The sequence below is a fragment of the Manduca sexta genome, chromosome 28 (assembly GCF_014839805.1).
Source record: "Manduca sexta isolate Smith_Timp_Sample1 chromosome 28, JHU_Msex_v1.0, whole genome shotgun sequence".
In the NCBI taxonomy this organism is placed as follows: domain Eukaryota; kingdom Metazoa; phylum Arthropoda; class Insecta; order Lepidoptera; family Sphingidae; genus Manduca; species Manduca sexta.
In genome coordinates, this window is record NC_051142.1 from 14,525,723 (window position 1) to 14,547,335 (window position 21,613).

The 21,613-nt window shown below is 34.4% G+C and overlaps 1 protein-coding gene across 1 annotated transcript in view; it reads left to right on the top strand.

The window, feature by feature from the left end:
• The window catches only part of LOC115455613 (neuroligin-4, Y-linked), an 82,862-nt gene that overhangs the window by 47,567 nt on the left and 13,682 nt on the right, over positions 1–21,613 (top strand). Inside the window, 8 exon segments of the mRNA XM_030184245.2 lie at positions 7,075–7,687; positions 8,888–9,105; positions 10,200–10,349; positions 14,498–14,698; positions 15,198–15,668; positions 15,671–15,689; positions 16,462–16,546; positions 18,271–18,465. Coding sequence (XP_030040105.2) covers positions 7,149–7,687; positions 8,888–9,105; positions 10,200–10,349; positions 14,498–14,698; positions 15,198–15,668; positions 15,671–15,689; positions 16,462–16,546; positions 18,271–18,465 — 1,878 coding nt within the window. The 5' untranslated portion in view covers positions 7,075–7,148.

Consider the following 21,613-nt stretch of genomic DNA (forward strand, 5'->3'; position numbering starts at 1 on the left):
TATTAATGCAGTTGCCAGTGGCGAAGGGTGAATTTTTTTCAACAGGTAACCTGAGGCAAAAATACATGCCTTGGTTAACGTATCGCGGCCAATTTAACAGAAAACAAAAACTAACACAAACGTAAATAAACCTAAAAGGGAAGCCGGTAGGAATCGGATTGTATGGACGCTTTGCCACTGATAGTTTTTTGTTATAAGACTTAGTAGTCGGGCCTTCATTGACACTAATTTGACATCACCCTCCTTTAGTCAGTAATGGATTGTTAAATATCAGGAACCGCAAAGCTGACGCCAGAATTTAATTTCGTGACAAAAAAATTGCTTTGGAAAGGTGAACTTAATCTTCCCAACCTTAAACTTACTTTAATGTGATGAGAAAACGATTGAAATTGTGGGTGTATCTTCTTTCCTACCATTACACTAATAGAGTCATGCTGTATATTAATTATTAATAGGTTACTACTTCCATAGTCATATAACGTAGTTAGGCCTATTCATAAACAAATGAGTTATATTATAAAACGTATTTATATGTAATGTACTTCTTGGATCATCTGTTGGTGGATGAAATGAAATGATGAATAAATAGCATAGATCGGATCTATAGAGGCAGCACCATTATGTCACAGAAAATCTATGTGTAGTAACCTACCTTTGGCGTCTCATTTGTTAAGCAAGAATTTCGAAGGCGTAAGCAACCTCATCTTCTATCTAATTATTAAATAAAGAGGGCAAATTATCTAAGATTCTTCTAATCTACTAGATAAGATGAATTTTTCAATCATTAACACTTACAGAAAACGACAACAAAAGTATGGGCGTTGTATATTCTACAGATAAGTGACATGAACAAAACCAACAATTTGAAGGTTTGAAATTGTGGATTCTAAATTTGGACAGGACTTGACGAATTTTTGTTGATAAGCGTTGTCTATATGCATTGACTTATATTCTATAGACACGAGAGTCCATATAAATTATTTGTGCAAAATCTGAACTAAAATGGCAACTAAAACGTCATTGTGATAACCTATTTATTGACTTGAACAAAAATATATTTTTTATTAGAATCTAAGTTTATACTTAGACTCGAGTTGTTATATCATGAGCGCTACTTTTTACACAACCACAAGCAGAAAATATTGACCATACTAAAGTCAGTTTGAATGGATATCCGTTCAAATCAGTTGAACACAGTGCATGTTCGGAACGCCAAATCTTGTAGTACATATTGTATCGATCACTATATGATAGTGGCAAAGAGTTATATTCTCCTAAACGGAACCCAACACAACATATATGTACTAATATGCACAAATGCAGTCTCAAATCATTCTAATGCTAATTAGATGTAAATTATGAAAGAGAAGCCCATAGGAATCGCGTTATATGCCTTGGCCCTGCTATATAGACTGGTGACTCCACATGTAGATCAGAGCATGTCGTGTGAAGTTTTGAGCATTATTTTGCATCTCATTGTTACATAGTGAACCAAATTTTTGGATCTACATCATAATCTATGTAAACGAGAGGCGAGATCTAAGCTGTTGAATAATATATAAGCAATTTATAAAGGAAGTATCTCTTGCCAGAGTTTATGTGTTAAGATGAAAGAATAAAGATGTAATAAAGTACAATGGATGAAATTTTTGTAGACTTAATTTTTTCCTTTGAAATTAAATACATAAAATGTGATATACAAACATGATATTATTCTTTGTCTTCAGTTATAAGATTTCTACCTATTCGATCTAAAGCACAAAATATAATTTTAGGAATTAAGTGATTGCTTTAATTCATGTAATCATGTCAAAATGGTGAATCAATATATCGAATTTGAAGACTTCTTAGACTAGACTTCTTCATAAACTAAACACTCATTAGACATTCATTAAAAAATGCTTAAAAAGAGTGCTCTCGTCCCGGTAAGTAACGGGTTTGCCGTGCTCAGATGAGTAGACAGCTTTGTTGCTTGCCTAAAGCAATAAGAAAAAATCGAATGTTGGAAGTTAATATACCGACTTAGTTGTAGTATATAACTTTAAAGTAAGACTGAATCGAAGATATTGTGTAATAAAGATAGTATAATATCTAGTTACATGGTCTTATATTTAAAACCTAAAAGCTAAAAACTGAGAAAACGAAACTCTAAACTGTTAGTAAGACTTTTTTATATCGCGGGGAAAAATAATCCAACTTATGTTTAAAAGTTAATCTTGTACGCTATGTTGAACCTAGACATGAATATTACCGCCAAATTGAGCACTAAAATGATTACTAATATTACCTAAGATTTAAAAATCTGATTTCGTGATAGCCTATTTCCTCTAGGCGGGGTGTCTGCCTTTTTAAAACTTAATAACGCAAGGCGAATTTAATAACGAGGCCTTGTGTACACAGCTTTGTGAATTTTCTTTCCCTTATGAGTTTATGCGTAGTTCTTAAAGTATATTTTTTGTGAATATTAAGTTGTTATTTTTGTGTTATACGCACTCTTTTCGGATTAAGGAGGCAAATCTTTACCTTTCAGAAAAAATATGTCTTGTAGTCAGATCAATTTCAGATAAAATCCGAATTCGATAAACACAAAAGTTTCACATCAAACTTAATAAATATTTTACTTCCAATTCTCTAAAAAAATAGGTCAATCCAATATCCACAACCCAAACAAAATAAAGACAAACTGGACATTCCTTCCATCACTTTCGTCTAAACAACAATGGAAAGCGTGTTTCAATTCGATCTGGGCCGGTCATCTCCCGTTCACCCGAAAGGGTCCCGTGGGATGCGATTATTCACTGTAATATATACGCTGACACTGGAAAAAGATGGACCAAGATTCCGCCCATACATTTACGTCAATGGAAACATCGATTCAATTTCGCAAACGCAGTACATTGCCGTTACTGTTCGACGTTCGGGGAAAATGCTGATTGGAAATAAGTAATGCATTCGTTGCGGAGATTCGGCTCGGTACGTGGTGACGGCCGGACACTGTTTTATGGAGGTGTTATCGTCAAGATCTTGTAGATTGGCGTGATATTGTCTTGGGGTTAATTGTTTGGTTTATCTAATAATACGCTTACACGGTTTATTTCAGCAAATTCTTAAGGTGCTAGATTGTAGATTTTTTTATACAAGCTTAACTTGCCCGCTGCACTATGTATTCAATTTTAATTGATTTGAGCATCAAATTGTGGTGACAGTCACTAATGGCGAAAGGCGACATTCTTCGAAAGAGAATCCGACACAACATATAATTACTAATATGCGTAAATGCTGTCTGCAAATCGTTGTAATGATAATTACATTTTACATAATCTACATAAAAGGAATTTATTCTTTGTGAATTTATCGCTCGCTTTAACGGTGAAGGAAAACATCGTGAGGAACCCTGCACATCTGAGAAGTTCTCTATAAGAATTTCGAAGGTGTGTGAAGTCTACCAATCCGCATTAGGCCAGCGTGGTGGACTAAGGCCTAATCCCTCTCAGTAGTAGAGGAGGCCCGCGCTCAGCAGTGGGCAAGTATATAGTACAGGGCTGATATTATTATTTATTATTATTATTACATAAAGGTAAGCTAGCAGTAATCGGGTTATTCGCGTACCCTTTGCCACTATTAGCCACGATCTTTCTTCTATTTATCGACCACAATATTTCCTCTATACATATCGAAGGTCACATCGAAGTGACTCATCCAGAACTCTTAAAACTATAACTATTTCCTTTTATATTTTTCTCATACATTTACCACAAGGACATACATAACCGGCGTTTTCCCGCACTTAAATAAATCACATACTTTTTGATATACGGTCTTTGGACCGTTATGTGTGGATCTCGTAAATATTTTAAGATATTATGAATATAATGAGGGAAAGTTGAGCGAATAAAATCATGTTAGGCTTATTATATTTAGACGAAATATCGGCTCGTTATGAGTTGTAATTCGAAGTTTTATACTATATTTATGTAAGGAAACAAATTTTTTGTGAGATAAATGCCAATAACAATGAACGATATAATATAATAATTGAAAGTTGTTATTTTGTCTAATCTTAACAAACAAAAACAAAATAATTATAGTAAACGTTATATTAATTTTCGTTGGTTTTGAGATTGCTCCAGTTTAAATGAACTCGTATCACAAAATACACATCACGAATTCGTCCCCGAAGGGGTATATAGAGGCGTAACCAGGGCACCAACTTTCCGCCACGTGTGTTCCGTCCCATGGTGTGATAGAAGGCGAGCCTATCGCCATATCGGGCACAGATTCCAGACTTCGGGCTGATACTGAGCAGAAAATTCCAAATATCACTTTGCTCCACGAGATTCGAATCCAGGACCACAGAACGCTGCCGTACCGTGCACTAAGAACAACTACGCCACCGGGGCAGTCTAATCTTAAATATAAATATATTTGGGGTATGCTTATGGCTTAATAAGTCAATCAGTAATTTGCCCCTTATAGGTAAGCGTTTTTTTAGTTGCCATTTTACTCAGTCTTTTTCTTTCTTGGTATTTCAACGATCTTGTTCAAATGTATAATAGTGACTCTTTTGCATTAAAAGTCAACAGAAACCGCATCAACACACTAGTTTAACACAAATATCATCCCTCTTCATTACATTAACAGATATTTGTTATTCAGACGAGTTAAACCGCGCGCTCAGTTTAAATTTAAATGTTTTACCAGTTAACCACATGTACTGAATTTTGTTACGTGAATCATGATCAATAAAGACAATATCTCTTGATTTAATAGTCATTACATTCACGACATGTAACCAGTATAAATACTGGTCATAATAAGTCTTAACACCTCATGTCTCAGGATGGCGAGCGCAGTGGAATACCAAACAATACTTTGTAGTTCAAGGTGTTGGATGGTGTTTCGGCTGTTTATGGGCGGTCGTATTGCTTACCATCAGGCAAACAGCAAGCATGAGCTTGCCGTTGGCCGTTTTTAACCGACTTCAAAAAAAAGGAGGAGGTTATCAATTCGACGTGATTTTTTTTTTTTTTTGTATGTTTATTACCTCAGAACTCGCTCATTTATGAACCGATTTGGAAAATTATTTTTTTATTCGAAAGAATTTCTCTCCAGATTGGTCCCATAATTTTTTTTTTCAAGATCGCTTCAGTAGTTTGGTTTTAAAATTTAAAAAACTAGAATAATTATGTCGTCCAAGAAAACGAAATCTCGAATTTAGCTTTCCTGTGACGTATTTAGTTATGTTTTTGCATTGAGTTTGGTTGACTGTACTTTTCACATACTTATACATACAGCATAACATCTTTTCCCCGTGTCAGGGGTAGGCAAAGGTGTAACATTTCAGCGCGATAGTCGTACTGCGAGCGAAACACATTAGTTGTGTTTTTGCGTTGGGTTTAGTTGACTTTACTTCTTACATACATATATATATAGCATCACACCTTTGCCCCTTTTCAGGGGTAGGCAGAGATGTAACACCACACCGCGATAGTTGTACTGTGAGCCAAATAATATCAGTTGTGTTTTTGCGTTAGGTTTGCTTGAATCTACTTCTTACATACATATATATAGCATCACACCTTTTCCCCTTTTCAGTGGTACTCAGAGGTGTAACTCCTCAGCGCGATAGTTGTATCGTGAGCGAAACACAACTATGCCATTGAGACAGTCTATTTTTTAGTAACACAAAAAAGCAAAAAATAAAAATAATTTTAACAAAAAATTAAACCGCCTTCAAAGACCACTCAAAACCAAAAAAATAATTTCACATAACAAGTATATATTGGATACCAATTTTGGAGTCGGTGCCAAATTAAAATTGCTAGTTACGCTAGATAAATACATTAACAAATATACGAAAACAATGTGCTGCCAGCGTACAAAGTCAGCAAGTCAGATCGTCACCGGAGATGTACACATCGCCGCAGCACAGCAAATGGAAGCTATTAAGGAAATATTTAAATTTGTGAACTGTACACTACCCAAATTATTCCCCTGTTACATATAGCTGGTCAATTGTGGGTGTATTACACTCCCTGCCTCGAAAAAAGAGGAAATAAAAAGATGAAACACCATACATGTGCTTGCTATTACCCCTTTCACTGTGTATGTTGTAGTACACGCAAACCTACTCCTTTTAATTGATTTGAAAACTAGCAATTTTAATTAGGCACTGACTCCAAAATTGGTATCCAATATATACTTGTTATGTGAAATTATTTTTTGGTTTTGAGTGGTTTTTGAAGGCGGTTTAATTTATTGTTAAAATTATTTTTATTTGTGACTTTGATTGACGAGATGTCTCATCAATTAATACTTTGACCAGTAATCTTGATTTCTGTAAAGTAAGACATTTAGCGTCTTAAATTTCTATTGCATATATTATAAAATACAAGTGAATTAATGAATCTCTCCTAGTCGAATTTCGGGTAGTGCAGCCAATCTCAACGGAGATCAGCCAAGTACGCAGGAGATATTATAGTACACAAGTGTGTGCGCAATATACAGATGCACTCGCTGTTCCTTCTCTCTTCTAGTCGGGTGAGACGGCAAATCCGACATGACCGGAGAGAGATCAGGTGCCGGACCAAGGGCTCTCTCTACATGCTCTCTGAGGCACGGGGTTATCACACTGCCAATTTTTTGACTCCGAGCTGCGATTGAATAATTTTAAAGATGAAAAAACCCAGCCCCATTTATTTTGACCCGACCCAGGATTCAAACCTAGGACCTCAGCGTAATAGTCGTGCTCGTACTGTGTACAATTATAATCATGCTACCAAGGCAGTAAAAAAAACAAGTACAAACGATTGATAATATCAGCAACATTTTTCTTCTTCTACTAAAAAGGAACAAAGATTCATAAAGTACGAGAGGAACAGATATAATTAAAGATGTTCCGACTGAGACGTTTTAAGTCTTCGCTTTCATTAATAAAATCATCATTGCTTTAAAGTAACTTTCACGCAAAATTAATATCTTTATAGTTAATAAAAGTCTATTATCATTGATCAAACGTATTGCAACATCAGTAAACGTTAATTTGTTTTCATTAATTCCCATCCTTTGTTACAGATGGCGAGGCGAAAAAATGAGAAACCGAATAAAAACGTAACATAATACACGTAACAAAAATGATAACATGAATTATGTTACAAATTCAGTCCGATGCGAAAGCGACTGAGTGCGGAACGAGCATGCGCTGTCGGTGCGATGGCGAAAACGAATCGAGTCGCCGAAACCCCGCCCGAAGATTAGTCATATTCAATTTGTACACAATACTTGTTGTTACATTTTTATCGTTCAACACTGTTAATTCTAACACTACTAACATGAATAAAAACGGGAAACAAGACGAGGACAACTACGAAGATCGGGAGACCGAGCGCGAAATCGATTATGCGAAAGCGAATTTCGGTCACGCGTTCAGCGGGGATTTTATGCAGAAATTTTATAACAATGATAACAACGCGTATAGTAATTATGAAGATTATAAGAAATTTTATTTGAATCCTTCAAACCCACTGCCTAGGTCGAATGCTAAGTTTAAAATAAGCAGTAGGATAGTTCAAACTAAGTACGGGAAGTTACAGGGCATCGTGTTGGGGATGGATGAGCACAGATATCTTAGTCCTTTGGAAGTTTTTTTGGGGGTTCCGTATGCTACACCGCCTGTTGGATCTAATAGGTGAGTAATTTTATTAGAAATAATTATATGGGAAATAAATATAACACCGGAATTATATTTTCAGTATATGTATGTAATTATATGGCAAGTGTTGCGGTAGAATAATCGATGTTCTCATTTCGTTGTACTATGGCAACACTTTTATATTATAGTTCTTGCTAACTGCTTGGGAAATCGACAGACCTTCAGATGGATGGTAATGTGTGAACAATATGTACCACTCACCTGCACTCGCAGCACCGTTCGTTTTCTTTTTTCGTTTAAAGGTCATAAGATGTTAACTGTCGTTCAGTATTACACCGCACTCTTACCCGTTGTCCTTGTTCGATTTAGCTAATTGTTTTAAAATTTAAGACCCATCGCGCACTACGTTGAATTCTAGGACGTTATTTTCAATTTAATAATACGTAAGTAATACACGTTGGAGGTGCCAGATCTTGTTGCTGCTTAAGGTGCGAAAGCATTTTCTCGCAGCTACAGATCCATTCATTTAATTAGAAACATAACTTTAGGCGTAGAATTGTGCTAGCAACATCGAAATTAAATAAAAATACGAAACACCAATATAAAAATGGACTCTATTATCAATATAATTGTTTAGTTATGAATTACTGTTAAAATAAGTACGTTGAAAATGATTAAAACCAACGCTCCGTGAAAAGATAGCCGTCAAACTATTTCGGTGAAAAATCAAGAGAAATTTTGTTTTTATGAGATAGGTACTCAAACATTACACCAGTAAAATTATGTCAAGCTGCCTTCAACTGCTCTTGAGAAATGGAGAGACAAATATTAAGTAGGTCGTGAAAGTAGCTACTTCTGAAATATTTTAAGTGATATTTTAATAATAAAATATCTCTACACTTTTATTAGTTGCTGTTTAAATTAGGAGTTTAGTTTGGTAGGTACTTGTTTGGTATCTCAGAGCTGTATATAACCGATCTGTATGCCTTGAGCGTGATCCCAAGTTGGGAATAAAATATTTATTTTTTTAAAATAGTCGGTTTACCTGTGCATGCCTGATGCCTATGAGAAGTGATTACCATTTATCATCAGGTGGACCGATAATTGCCTTGTATAATTTTGTAACAAAACGTTAATTTGGGTAAATTAATAATAGCCTACAAGTTCCATTATCAATTTTCCTTAACTGTCTGTCCATCTCGACACGCATTGGCACATATAAAAAATTTATTTTAGATTCAGCCCAACACGGACCCCCTCTCCATGGGACGGAGTGAGAGTGTCGGACCGACCGGGACCCGCGTGCCCCCAAAAACTGCCGGACCTGGATGACGAGAGGAACTTGTTAGAGAAGATGCCCCGAGGGAGACTAGAGTATATAAAAAGACTGATGCCTTACCTTAAGAATCAAAGCGAAGATTGTTTGTATTTGAACATATTTGCTCCTTTACAAAGTAAGTGGTCTTTTTGTTAATATTGGCTATTAATTATGTAACAAAATCTTTTTAATGTTTTTGCAGGAGAATTCTTTCACTAATCTTTGTCAATTCTCGATAAGACGAAATTTCTACAAATATAATACACAGCTGGCTTTTAAGAACCTCTTTACGTTTTTTCTATCCTTAAATACTACAATGTATTATATATATTTTACTAGCACCAACTAAATGTGAAAGTAGAACAAAATAACATACATTGGAATATAATATTGGAGACAAGTCGGTCGCGACCTATCGCGTCTGGTCAAAAATTAGATCAGAAATTGGGTTAGATATTTCCACACTTAATAGTTATGGAAAATGAAAAGTCAATTGTGTATCGGTGGAAATTTAATTATCTTTTAGAAGGAATAGTGAAGAGTTGTTTATGGTCTCACTATATTCTTCTTCTTCTTCAAATGCCTCTATTGTTGAAGGTTAGCTATCAGCTTCTCGTATTTCTCCTTGTGATTAGCTAGATGAAACAGGTCTTCCATGGAAGTGATAACGATCCACTCCCAAATGTTTCTCAGCCACGATTATTTCCTTCGCCCAGGGCGTCTCTTCCCCTCCATCTTGTCCATCATTATTAATACTATATTATCACTATATTCTTAGAATATGAATTAATGTTTAAACTCTGTTGTTTAATGCCATAATCTAGATGGTGCCGCTTTATTTCTCCACCCAAGTAGCAATTTGCAAGCACTGTTGTATCTCGGTTTAAGAGCGTTGTAGTTAGTATAATTACTGTGCATTTTGAGATTTAACATCCTGAGAGGACGTGGTGCGCAGTTCATATAATATTTATACTATTATTAGTATTTAGTAGTCATGTTTCTTTTGTTACGAGAATCTATCTGCTTTGTCATAATTGAATTATAAAACAAATATTGCAAACATCGTCTGTAATGGCATGTTGTATTTTAAATCTTATTTCTTTAGTATTATGGCTGTTCCGCTACAACGAGTTTATAAAACTGAACCCACAAAAGCAACAATAAATACAACTTAACGGAACTCTTGAACTTTGCTATTGTGATTTCCAATAACATTAAAAGTTGTTGCAGTGGACGAAATAAAGTTGGCACTACCGGTGCTCGTTTACATACACGGTGAGACGTATTCTACCAGCTGCAGTCACCCTTATGACGGAGCCGTGCTGGCGAGCTACACAGACCTGATCGTCGTGACGCTCAACTTCAGACTTGGGGTTTTGGGTAAGTTAATACAAATATTTTGTATATTCATTTATGGATTTTATTGTAAAATGGTATTACGTCCAGTAGTTACAGTGTAGCATTGGACATAATAAGACTTAAAACTCATGGCTTGGATGGCGAGTGCAGTAGAATACTAAACAATACTTTGTAATTCAAGGTGTTAGATGGTGTGTCTACTGTTTATGGGTCGTATTGCTTACCGTCAGGCAAACCGCAAGCTCGTTCCTCATGCAAAGCAATAAAAATTTTGACAGTAAATTTTGGATTTGAGTGTGAAATGATGTAGAAGTCTCATACCCAAAATATTTGACCTAATGATGGTTAAAACATCTATTTATATTAGAAAAGAGCACGTTTGCTTGTATACGATTGGTTTTAGAATAAATTTAATTAGATCAAGTCATGAATTGGATCGTATTTTTTTTGACACAGTTGAATATGCCATCAAAGAAGAAACATTGTAACCTTTCAAAGTTGTCAGAATTATTCTGGTTTGTTTTGCGCCACCAAGGTGAGTTTGCTCCATAGCTGCTTCCCTCGGGATATGGTAAATACCTTCAAATAAACTCATCTACGAAAGTTAATAATCACGACTGTTTGCTACTTTCCTTTCGGATGCATTTACAGCCAGTACTAATTAAGATACTCAAAGAAATCCTCAAATTAAAACGGAACACGAAAGATAAAACAGTAAACACAAATCCGCTAGTTTCACGGTGTCAACATTTTCTTTAAACTGTTTTTTTAACTGTTTCTTCAACGCCCGGTTGAAACTTTATTACGTTGGGATAGTGCTAGGCCGTTGAACCGTGTTTAGTGCCTCGAATCCTCAGTTCATAACTCGAGTTTCATTTTGTTATTCAAATGAAATTGAATTTTCTTCGTCGTTCTAATTAAAATTATTTTTACATGATGTTTTTTTAGAAATGTGTTGTCATTGGGGAAATGAGATTTCACTCTCTTGATACGATGAAAGGTATTGCGAAGATAAAATGTAGATTGTTCTTAAGCATTGTTTGTAAAATTTTAAATGATCTTAACAAGATTTTTTTCATATTGCTTTTTATTTTAGTTATTAAATTAGGTAAAAATTTTGATATTTTTAAATTATAGAAATTGCAGTTGCTGAGGATTAGAATATAATCAGCTTTATAACAATCAACTATTTCGTTATCTTATCCTAAGTGATACGTCATCTTTTGGAACTATTCATACGATACATTTACGCGTGAATCTAAATTAGCCCAGGGCCCTTATTCTGTATGATAGTGTAAACGCGTAACGCGGCCGTGTCATGTTATCTTCGAGAAATGTGCGTGGAATGGTATTCTGTAAGCCAAATTTCTATAGTCCTAAACATGATGCGTTGTGTTACGTGCTTGTTACGCACTGTTACAATAACGTGCGGGATAGAGAATAAGGCCCCAGCGCAGTTTAACGTTAACAACTCAGTATAAACCTACACATTTTACACGAAATATAAATCCTGCTATATCAGTGAGAATAAACAACGTTGTAATTACTGCGAGATAATGTTTGAATTTCATTGAAACGGTCGTGCCAAATTCTTGTTGGTATAACATCCTATTTTGTTCTACTTAAATGGTATTTTTATATGTATGTATATTAAATCACAGATGTATAAAGGGAATATAAAATAGATTGTAGAGGTTCGGCATTTTTTAGTTGCAAACGAACCTAGTAGGTTTTTTACTTTTGACACAAAAAAGGGGCATTAGAAATGAAACTGTATCTACGTATTTGTTTGTGCTCGCGTAGGTCCCAAAACGATTGCCCGATTTTTGTACGATATTTTTCTTTAAAAGCTGATGTGATCAAGGTGGTTCTTAGTTAACTTTATTTTTTATAATTTATGATAATCTCTAAAAGCTTTTTTAATACGGTTACAGCAAATGACAGCACTGCACCTCATGGTAAATGAAATGGGGTCCAATAGAATATCAACTGACGACAGATGATTACCCGTTAGTAGACTACACAACTATGCCGGCCTGTTAGGACGGGATATACACAGGCTGATCCCGGAACGCGCCACACTTACGTGGGCCACTATGGCGGGATTTTAACACCTTGTGTACAGTGCTATCTAGGCGGATAGCAAAGATATACTACCACCAGCAAATCCTATGAGATAATAGACTTGCGTCTTTATTGCAAATACGTCAATGAACAAGAATTATGACAATATTCTCAATACATATTACATTAGATTCCAGTAATTAATTGTTTAGAATTAAATTCCATCTGCACTCAAACGTGATAAAACCACAGAGTTTCCACCCTTCCAAATGAAGTATAAGTTTAAATCAATTCCCCAAGTGCTTCTACAATATACATACAAATTGAAAACGAAAAGAAAAAAAAAAACTACTCCATTCCATTTGAATAATCAACTGAATTCCATCTTAGTTCACAAACTCGTAGATTACTTTACTCAATGGGTACAATGCAAATACGAAATTCCCTATTTGTATGTATAAGTGTTAGAACTTTTCCATTTGCAAAGGTTCATTGTGTACTTGGTAACTGCGTCGCAGTGTACTGCATGGGGTGACGTCGATCGGAGAATAAGGGTACGGACAGACTGAGTACGATGCACCAAAATGTGAACAGGGTGACATAGCTAGGTAAAATAATAAATTATAGTTACAGAACATAGAGAATTGTGATTTCTTATGTTTAAATGAATGTAGATATAAAAATAAAACAATTTTTCGGATTTTATCGCGGTTTTTATATTATGTTTTTTTTCTACATAAAGACTAGCCTGGTGTGCCTTGTTTTTAATATTTTAGAGTTTATTTCGGCATGCCAAAATGTATCTGATGGTATGTACTGTATAGTCTTAATCAAAAATACTACTAGTTGAAATAATTCGTGTAGGTTTTTTTTTACATTGACCTGCATTATAGTCGATACATTATATTATGTATCAACTATAATGTAATTAATATAAATAATATTATTATATAAAGATTTTATATTGTTCATTTAGAACAAGAATCGTAAGAATCAAATTCATTATTTGATTTGAATTTGGACTTCACTCTTTTCACCAGTCATCGACTTCTGAAACAACATGCAAATGTGCACACTGAATGCTGTAAAATTTCACCTCAATACGCCCCGCTGCACGTTCCGCTACTCCGAATACGGCCTTAAGCTTTGTCGGTTAGTTTGTTCCGCGACTTCACCCACTTGGACATTGAGTTGAAGTGGGACTTGCAGAATGGATGGCAGAAAGCAGCTATGGAGTGGAAAATTGTAGCTAATGATCGGAATACCGTGTCAATGGTCTAGACTAGTGGGGTGTTCAGGCTGTGAATTCGCTGAGGTCTCATGAATTTCAAGTTGATCTGTATCAGATTTTCAATTAGCATACTTGAATTGTTTAGATTGGAGTTTGTACGGAATAAGGTGGTAACCTTGTTACCAGGCAATCTGGCAAGGAAATATCTTAGGATTATTGGTATATTAATGATCACCTAATATAAGATATAATTATTTATATTGTAAACTATAAATTTTAAACGTCAGTGCTATATACGCAATATATTTTGGCGCAAAATCAAGATTTTTAACGCTACCTATTCGTTCAGAATTGGAATTTATATTGAATATTTTATTCAGTCATGCAAACCAATTAAGAAATTGGAGTATTCGTTCTACAGGAATAAATCAGGCTTCATGCTCCTTTTATACTTGGAAGTGATACTCGAAAAATGGGGCATTCATCGCAGTCTGGACCTCTTTGCATCTAATTGAATCCACAAGCCTCTTTCAACTTGCATTTCGTAGCTGATACTCGCCCCTTCAGTTTTATTCTAAAACAAATAGGTAGATTTCTGATATGTGGTAAATCCGCGTTACATAATTTTGTCTGCTCCATCAATATATCGAGTCTAAGTTTATACTCCTATTTCCTTCCTACCTTGAAAAGTACGAATAACTGTTTTTGTTATCTATCAATTAATATTATTTCTATTAATTCTGCTTTTGTCACCAACAGATCCATGACGAATAAACAATATCATTTTATTAATGCAAGATCAGAACAACGCAAATTAGAATTTACTTTTAAAATATTCCAAAATTTTAGAATACACTTAAAATATTGTTCACAGGTTTCCTAAATGCCAACCCATCCCCGCAGCTGAAAGCTCGAGTTGCTAACTACGGCCTAATGGATCAAATCGCAGCATTACATTGGGTTCAGCAGAATATTGCTCTATTTGGAGGAGATCCTACTAACATTACTCTGATGGGTCACGGATCTGGCGCGGCATGTATAAATTTTCTTATGATATCTCCTACCGTTATGCCAGGTAAGCTATTTTTGGTTTTAGTCTGAGTATGAACTAAAAATAATATTAGAATACGATTTTAAATTGCTGACTATTGGCGTTGATTTTTGCACAGAATCCCTACTATTGAATTCAATGTTGAAATTAATAGACAATTTAAACTTTACCGAACTACAAATAAGACTCATGTCTATTTTAATTTTAGCATAGGAATAACTAGGGGTAACTATAATTCATCCACTACTTAATTCTCATACATTAGATGGTATTCATAATCATTTATAATTCTGCTCTCAAGAATTACGCGTCTGTTTTCCGAATCGCAAAATTCACATAAATTTTTAAAGAATTGAACAGAAAAATATGAATATAAATCTTCAATAGTTACCATATTTTTCATGTTAGACACGATATCAAAATAAGTTTTGCAAACAACCGAAATCTTTGTAAACAACCTTAATACTAATATTTGAAGGAAACGGCTGAAAGGAAAATGTTTGCTAACGTAGTTTTTTTGCAGGTCTATTTCATCGGGCTATTTTATTATCAGGATCAGCGCTTAGTTCCTGGGCTATAGTGGATGATCCAGTTTACTATTCATTAAAATTAGCTAAGCAGATGAATTGCACAATACCAGAAGACTTAACAAAAGATCATGAAATAATTGTAGATTGTTTAAGAGAAGCTCCTATAGGAGATTTGATATCAGCAGACAGCTCGCCGCCAAATTTTCTAACAGCATTTGGACCTTCAGTCGATGGAGTAGTTATCAAAACAGATTTCGGTAAAGATTTCCTGACGATGTACTCAACAGGAGATTTTCCAAGTTTCGGTCCACTTAACAACATGAATTTAAATTTGAATATACATAAAAGAAGTGACAGCGGGAGAAGACTGTTTCAAAATAAATATGATTTGCTATTTGGTGTTGTGACTAGTGAAGCCCTCTGGAAGTTCTCGGCCATGGACGTTCAGAACGGAATCGAGCCTGACAAAGAGATCGGATGTTGAGGTATGTCATGTACATGTTGGTTTTAATAGAGACAAGTCGAGAAGTTCACATACCTGATGATAAGTCAATATGCCCGATAACCGGCACTACACTATTACTGCTAATTAAAAAAAAGAGGTAAATACCCTCCCCCATGATTACTCCAGTATAAAAGTCTGTCACCAAGCAGGTGTGTTTAAAATTACCACTCGTTGCAGCACCTGTGTCTCCATCAAATGAAATTGGTAATATCGATGAAAGCACTCGCAAACACAGCCAAGTTTAATTTTGGTTACATCGAATTATACTACAGATAACTGAGAGCAAAATTCGTTTTAAAATAAATTTCACTGTTGATTTACTGAAATAAATGCGCAAACACGTTTTTCCATCACATTATTATTTATGCAGACAGCTTGCATGGATCACGTTAAAATGTTTGACTGATAGTATTTTATTAAACTTTCCAATCAGATTAATACTTTTTTATTTGGGTACGGTTGAACAAATAATACCCTATGATATGCTACTACCTACCCTACTATCTGTGAATGATGTAATAATTCTAAAAGTAAACAATATTATGCTACAACACAAACGGATACAACCATCGAATGACTAGTCACTAAAGTTCAATAACCTACCAAAAATGCAGTGAACTGGTACAGAAACTTTGAATAATTTTAGATTCAGTTCACGTGCATTGGTAATTGCTTTACAGGTGACCTTTTCCCTTACCTCCTATAAAAAATCGCAATTTGAATTTTGAATTGACTTGATTCCCCTTTTCCAGAACTTACGTGAGAAATTCCTACACGTACCATTTGAGTGAGATTTTCTACACGATCGTGAACGAGTACACCGATTGGGAAAAAACGGTAGAGGTTTGTTTTGTTATTTAAGATAGTATAAAAAGTGTGGAGTATTACGTTTCAAGAACATCAGATAACTTAAGTGTGATTTTGACACTTAGTTTTTTTTGACCTGTGAATTGATCTAGATGTGCAAGGCCTAAATATCCTATCATTAATAATGATATACGTGATAAAAGTAAGAGAATAAGAAATGTCTGTAACTGTAAATATTATTGAAACACTTAGAATATCATTCACGCAGCCATAAAAGACAAGAAACAAATATTGTTTTGTCAGTTCGCGTTAACTTTAAAATTCAAGACGAACGAGTCTAGAGTTGACTTAATTTAATCTCGCGAAGCCAAATTTTGATTAAAGTTCGATGATTTTGTTTCGAACAATCTCTTCTGAGTAACAATATTACATTTCGGAACGAGAGCCCAGCAAAACCTGTAGTGAGTTAATTTTATTTTATTCGTGAAGATTGTACCAACTATTATTAATTAAATCAAAAGAAGGCATTATAATACAATGTTTGGTAGTCAATATTAACCAGTTAAAAGATTTCAAGATTTTTTTTTTAACTCAAGTAATAATAGTTTCATAGATATTTTGACACCATGGTTTTATAACGTAAGCTTCATTAAAAATGTGATCTTTCCTCTCTCCTCTTCTTCAGTAGAAAAATAAATTTTTGGTTTGCCACACATTTATTTTTCAAACACGTAATATTTTCTGCAATTGGCGACCCGGCAAAACACTTTATATCTCAAGAGACGGAGCGTCTCGGGAAAATAACATTAATAACACGATCTAAGAGATCACCCACTTTCCGCGGAGATCTGTTTTCCAAGAACCAATTACTAATTTCCATCATAGCCAAGTTTGGTGCAAACATAAATCTGAATTTTCCAAATTAAACAACAATTTAATTTTATTCCGGTATTAAATGGGCGTCTTGAAGCTTTGATACAATTTTTAAGATTAGAGCCAGGATTACTGCATCTATTTTGATTTATGTTTTTGTAAAGTACAAACAATATTTTTCTTTTGTTGACTTTAACGAGATATTGGTTCAGGCACAAAAAAATTGGAATGTCTATAAATCTATTGTAATGCTTTTCATATTCAAATCTAGTTATTGGATAAATATTTAATATTCATTTTATCATTTTAAAACTGAAGACCGAGATTTTATTTCAATATAGTAAAATCTATATTTTCATCTTCATGTTTCAAGCTGTGAAGAAAAAACATCAAGTGGATTTAAAAATAGATTTGTCGTTTAATTAAATGTTATTGTGCAACTTTAACAATGGCATCTAAAAGTAATTACAAAAGTTCCTATGTTTCTTTACCAAGTTAGGTATAATAAACGCAATCTTAGAAGATTTATTACATAATAACTTTGAACGTTATAAAAGGAGAAGTCAAACCAACTCTTAAAATGTTTTATTTAGGCAACAATCAAGTCGTAGTCTCGCAACCAACACGCATTCCTTAGTTCCTGTGAATTCTGTAAATGCCATACCTACGTCATCAGAAGTATCTGCCAAGGAATGTATTATTACTTGAGAGGTCCCTTCATTTATTTTAGATTTTTATACCACTATTACAATAAAACTCTTTCCAAGTACAATAACGCTTGCATTTCTATCGCGAGTAATAATATTACATAACAAATATTCTGCATTAAAATAATAACACTAAGTTGAATGTTGAAGACTTGAATTGATGTTTTGTTCTAGAATCCAATAAACACTAGGGATGCGACTGTAGCAGCACTCTCTGACGCACAATACGTAGCGCCGTTGGTACAGAGCGGAGACTTATTAAGCGGGGGTCCCAAACCAGCACCAAACGATGAAGACGAACCAAGGAGGCCAACGAAAACTTTTTTCTACGTCTTCGATTATCAGACGAAAGATGGATTTTATCCTCAGGTACGTTCTATTATTAGAAGATTGATGGGTGTCATCAGATGCAAACGGTTGCGTACGTGAGTAGAGGTGGTGTTTGGTCTTAATTCCATATCAAATTTACTATGGGTTTCTCTGTACACAAGTGATTATAAGTTTTAAAATATATGTTTAATTGTTTGGAAAGGGACTCTAAAATGCTTATAAGTAATCAGTCGTTCACCATAATCAATTTAGGATACTTATTTAGTTATATTAAAGTTACCGATTATTTATTTGTTTTCTCTAGTATTAATAAGCCACTTATTTGTGGTGAATAGGTCACAGGCTGTCTGGATAGGTGATATTGATTTCTCTATTTCTGGCACACAGCAGCAGTATTATGATGTTAGCCACATAGCATTTCGGTTTGATGGGCAACTAAGCTAGGGAAATTGTTGGACATTGTGCGATAAATTACTATTTCCTACTAGAGTGACGGGTTCGTTGCTGTGGTCTGTTTAGTCTATAATTCAATGGTGTAGGTTGTCATCACGTTTATTTATTTATAAATTGTATGAAGGTTTACAGCCTGGCCAAAACACTTACATCTAACAATATAAACTAACCCTAAATTTATCAATATTAAGACAGCAATAACAATAAAATAAAATTCAAACAAATAACAAAAAACTAAAATTATTTCCAATACTTAGCTTACTAAGGAACATTCTTTTTATACTATCATTTATGAACACGTGCTGCCTTTAGCATATTACTGATATGTCTCATCATGTAAATGTATAAAAATATATTTTTCGTCAAGTTACTTTTATATAAATATAAGTCGAACTTCATTCAAAATTTAGTCGTCAATCTGCTAACATAAAAGGCACATGAACATCAAATCATAGATTGCTAATTTACACCCAGTTCAATACTGAATAGCCCCCGTTCCGATGTGTCGTTCAGAATGGTGCCAGTTGGCACGTCACATTGCGACTCTGTGCCAATCTTATAGCCTTCGTGTATCGGCATTTGTGATGCATTGGCGTTTGCTCTGACCATTCAAGTAAATGCCAGTTCAATATTTTCTCTTTGATAGTGTTGCCTACATTTATCGATAAACTTTTGTTTGAATTATTTAACAGTTTTATTTAAAGGTGGAATGAGACTTGGTTTTTTTGTTTCTTGTTGAAACTACTGCTTACTTCAAGGCTATGTGTTATAAAAAAGTACTTTACTTGCAGTAACAAATTTAACCATTGTATTTGATATAATTACATACAGAGGCATGATTTGGCTGATTGTATTTACTACCAGGGTAGGAATTTTATAAAAAAAAAATACATAAATATTTACAATTTATACAGACAACCGCGATGATTTAGACGGCTGGAGTTTCAATTAACATCTCATATGAAAATGTAACTTTAATATTTCCAAACTACGATATTCAGTGTTCAACTTGCAACGCTTTTGAGTGGTTGTAGTGCGCTCCGGGCGCTTGTTGATTTTATTAAAATATTCGCTTTTCATTTGAATGGAGCGCTTTAGTTTTAATACGGCGATTTTAATTCTGAAATATTTTTAATCTACGATAAATTAGATATGAGTACTTGCTTATTCAGTTTTCTCCATTTAAAACCAGTTGTAGTTAATATGATGTTAATGCTCTATATTATTTAAATCCCAGTTGCTTCTGAAGTTCGGCTTAAATTTTACACAATCATGTTATATTATGTATACTGAGACATGTTTGAATATATAAAACGGCCGATAATTATTATGTTACCGCTTACCCGTAAGTACATATTTCATAAAATCTATTATTGAATTAATTTTTCTTGGTGGTAGGATAAATTTGATCTCCTCCCGGATAGCGACCACCGTACGGAAGGTGTTAAAACCCGCCATAGTAGCCCACGTAAGTGCGTCGCGTTCCGTTCCCGTTCCAATAGGCCGGCATAATTGTCTTGACTGCCGAGGGATAATCATCACTCGTCATTTGACTTACTTTTGGACCACTTCAATTACCATTATGTGCAGTGAGGTTACTTTGCCGTGGTTGCATAATAAAAAAAAATCATAGTTACGTTTTCGAAGCTAGTTATCCTCTAAAAAAGCAAACAAAACAAATGTACCAGTTTCAAATACGTTATCAAACCTTAATCAAACTTAATTGTATAAATATCAAGCTTTTATCCAATTATAATACAAATAATCCGCTCACATATATCTGGATTCGAAGTTACGTAAATGTATATCAGATAATACCGTTCGTACATAATTCACAAGGATGTATCCATTAAACACTTAACAGCTCCCGTTTGGAGCGAAGCTTATACCGCTCCACTGATGTATGGGTAATGTTTTGTTTCTGTACAATATTTGGCATATATGATGATGTTCTTCATCGCGTACTAGTACTCTATTAATATAATAGGATATTCAAATTGAATGAATGAATACGCAGTCTATTCGAATAATTGTATTTAAGAATGCAAGATGTAGTAATTTAATGATTTCTTATATTTACGCGAATGTTAGACATTGAAATTAAACTAATTTTTCGGATTCTATCGCGGTTTTTGTTTTAGTTTTTTCTCCCGACGTTTCGAAGACTTTGCAGCCTTCATGGTCACGGGGGGACTGAGGTGTTGTTCATCCGCAAAGTCAAAGTTACAATATCTACCTACATTTTACAATTATACAACTTTTTTTAATTTTTAGCTGTTGGTGGTCCGATCTACGCAGAATGAGCTCACAGTGAATCATCCTGGGCAGGAATCGGTGTTTTGTGGCTTGTCTAGTCGCAGATAATGATTGGCGCCTCCTTCAGAGTGTTCAGCGACTGCAGACTTCGTCGAGCGTCGGTGTTTCACGTCAGCTATATGTTCTTTTACGCGGGTCCCTATATTTCTTTTTGTTTGCCCGATATAAGAAACGTCGGGAGAAAAATAAAAAACAAAAAACCGCGATAGAATCCGAAAAATTAGTTTAATTTCAATGTAGTAATTTACTTAGATGTCTTCTGTTCGGGATCATATCGACCTATCCGAATAATAAAGGTATATATGATGATGTAACCAAATCGCTTTTATTTCATTTTAATGTCTATTTAGACCTATATTTTTTTATAGTAAAATCATAATTTCAAAATGTTATATAGTTTTGAAGATCACAGAAAAAT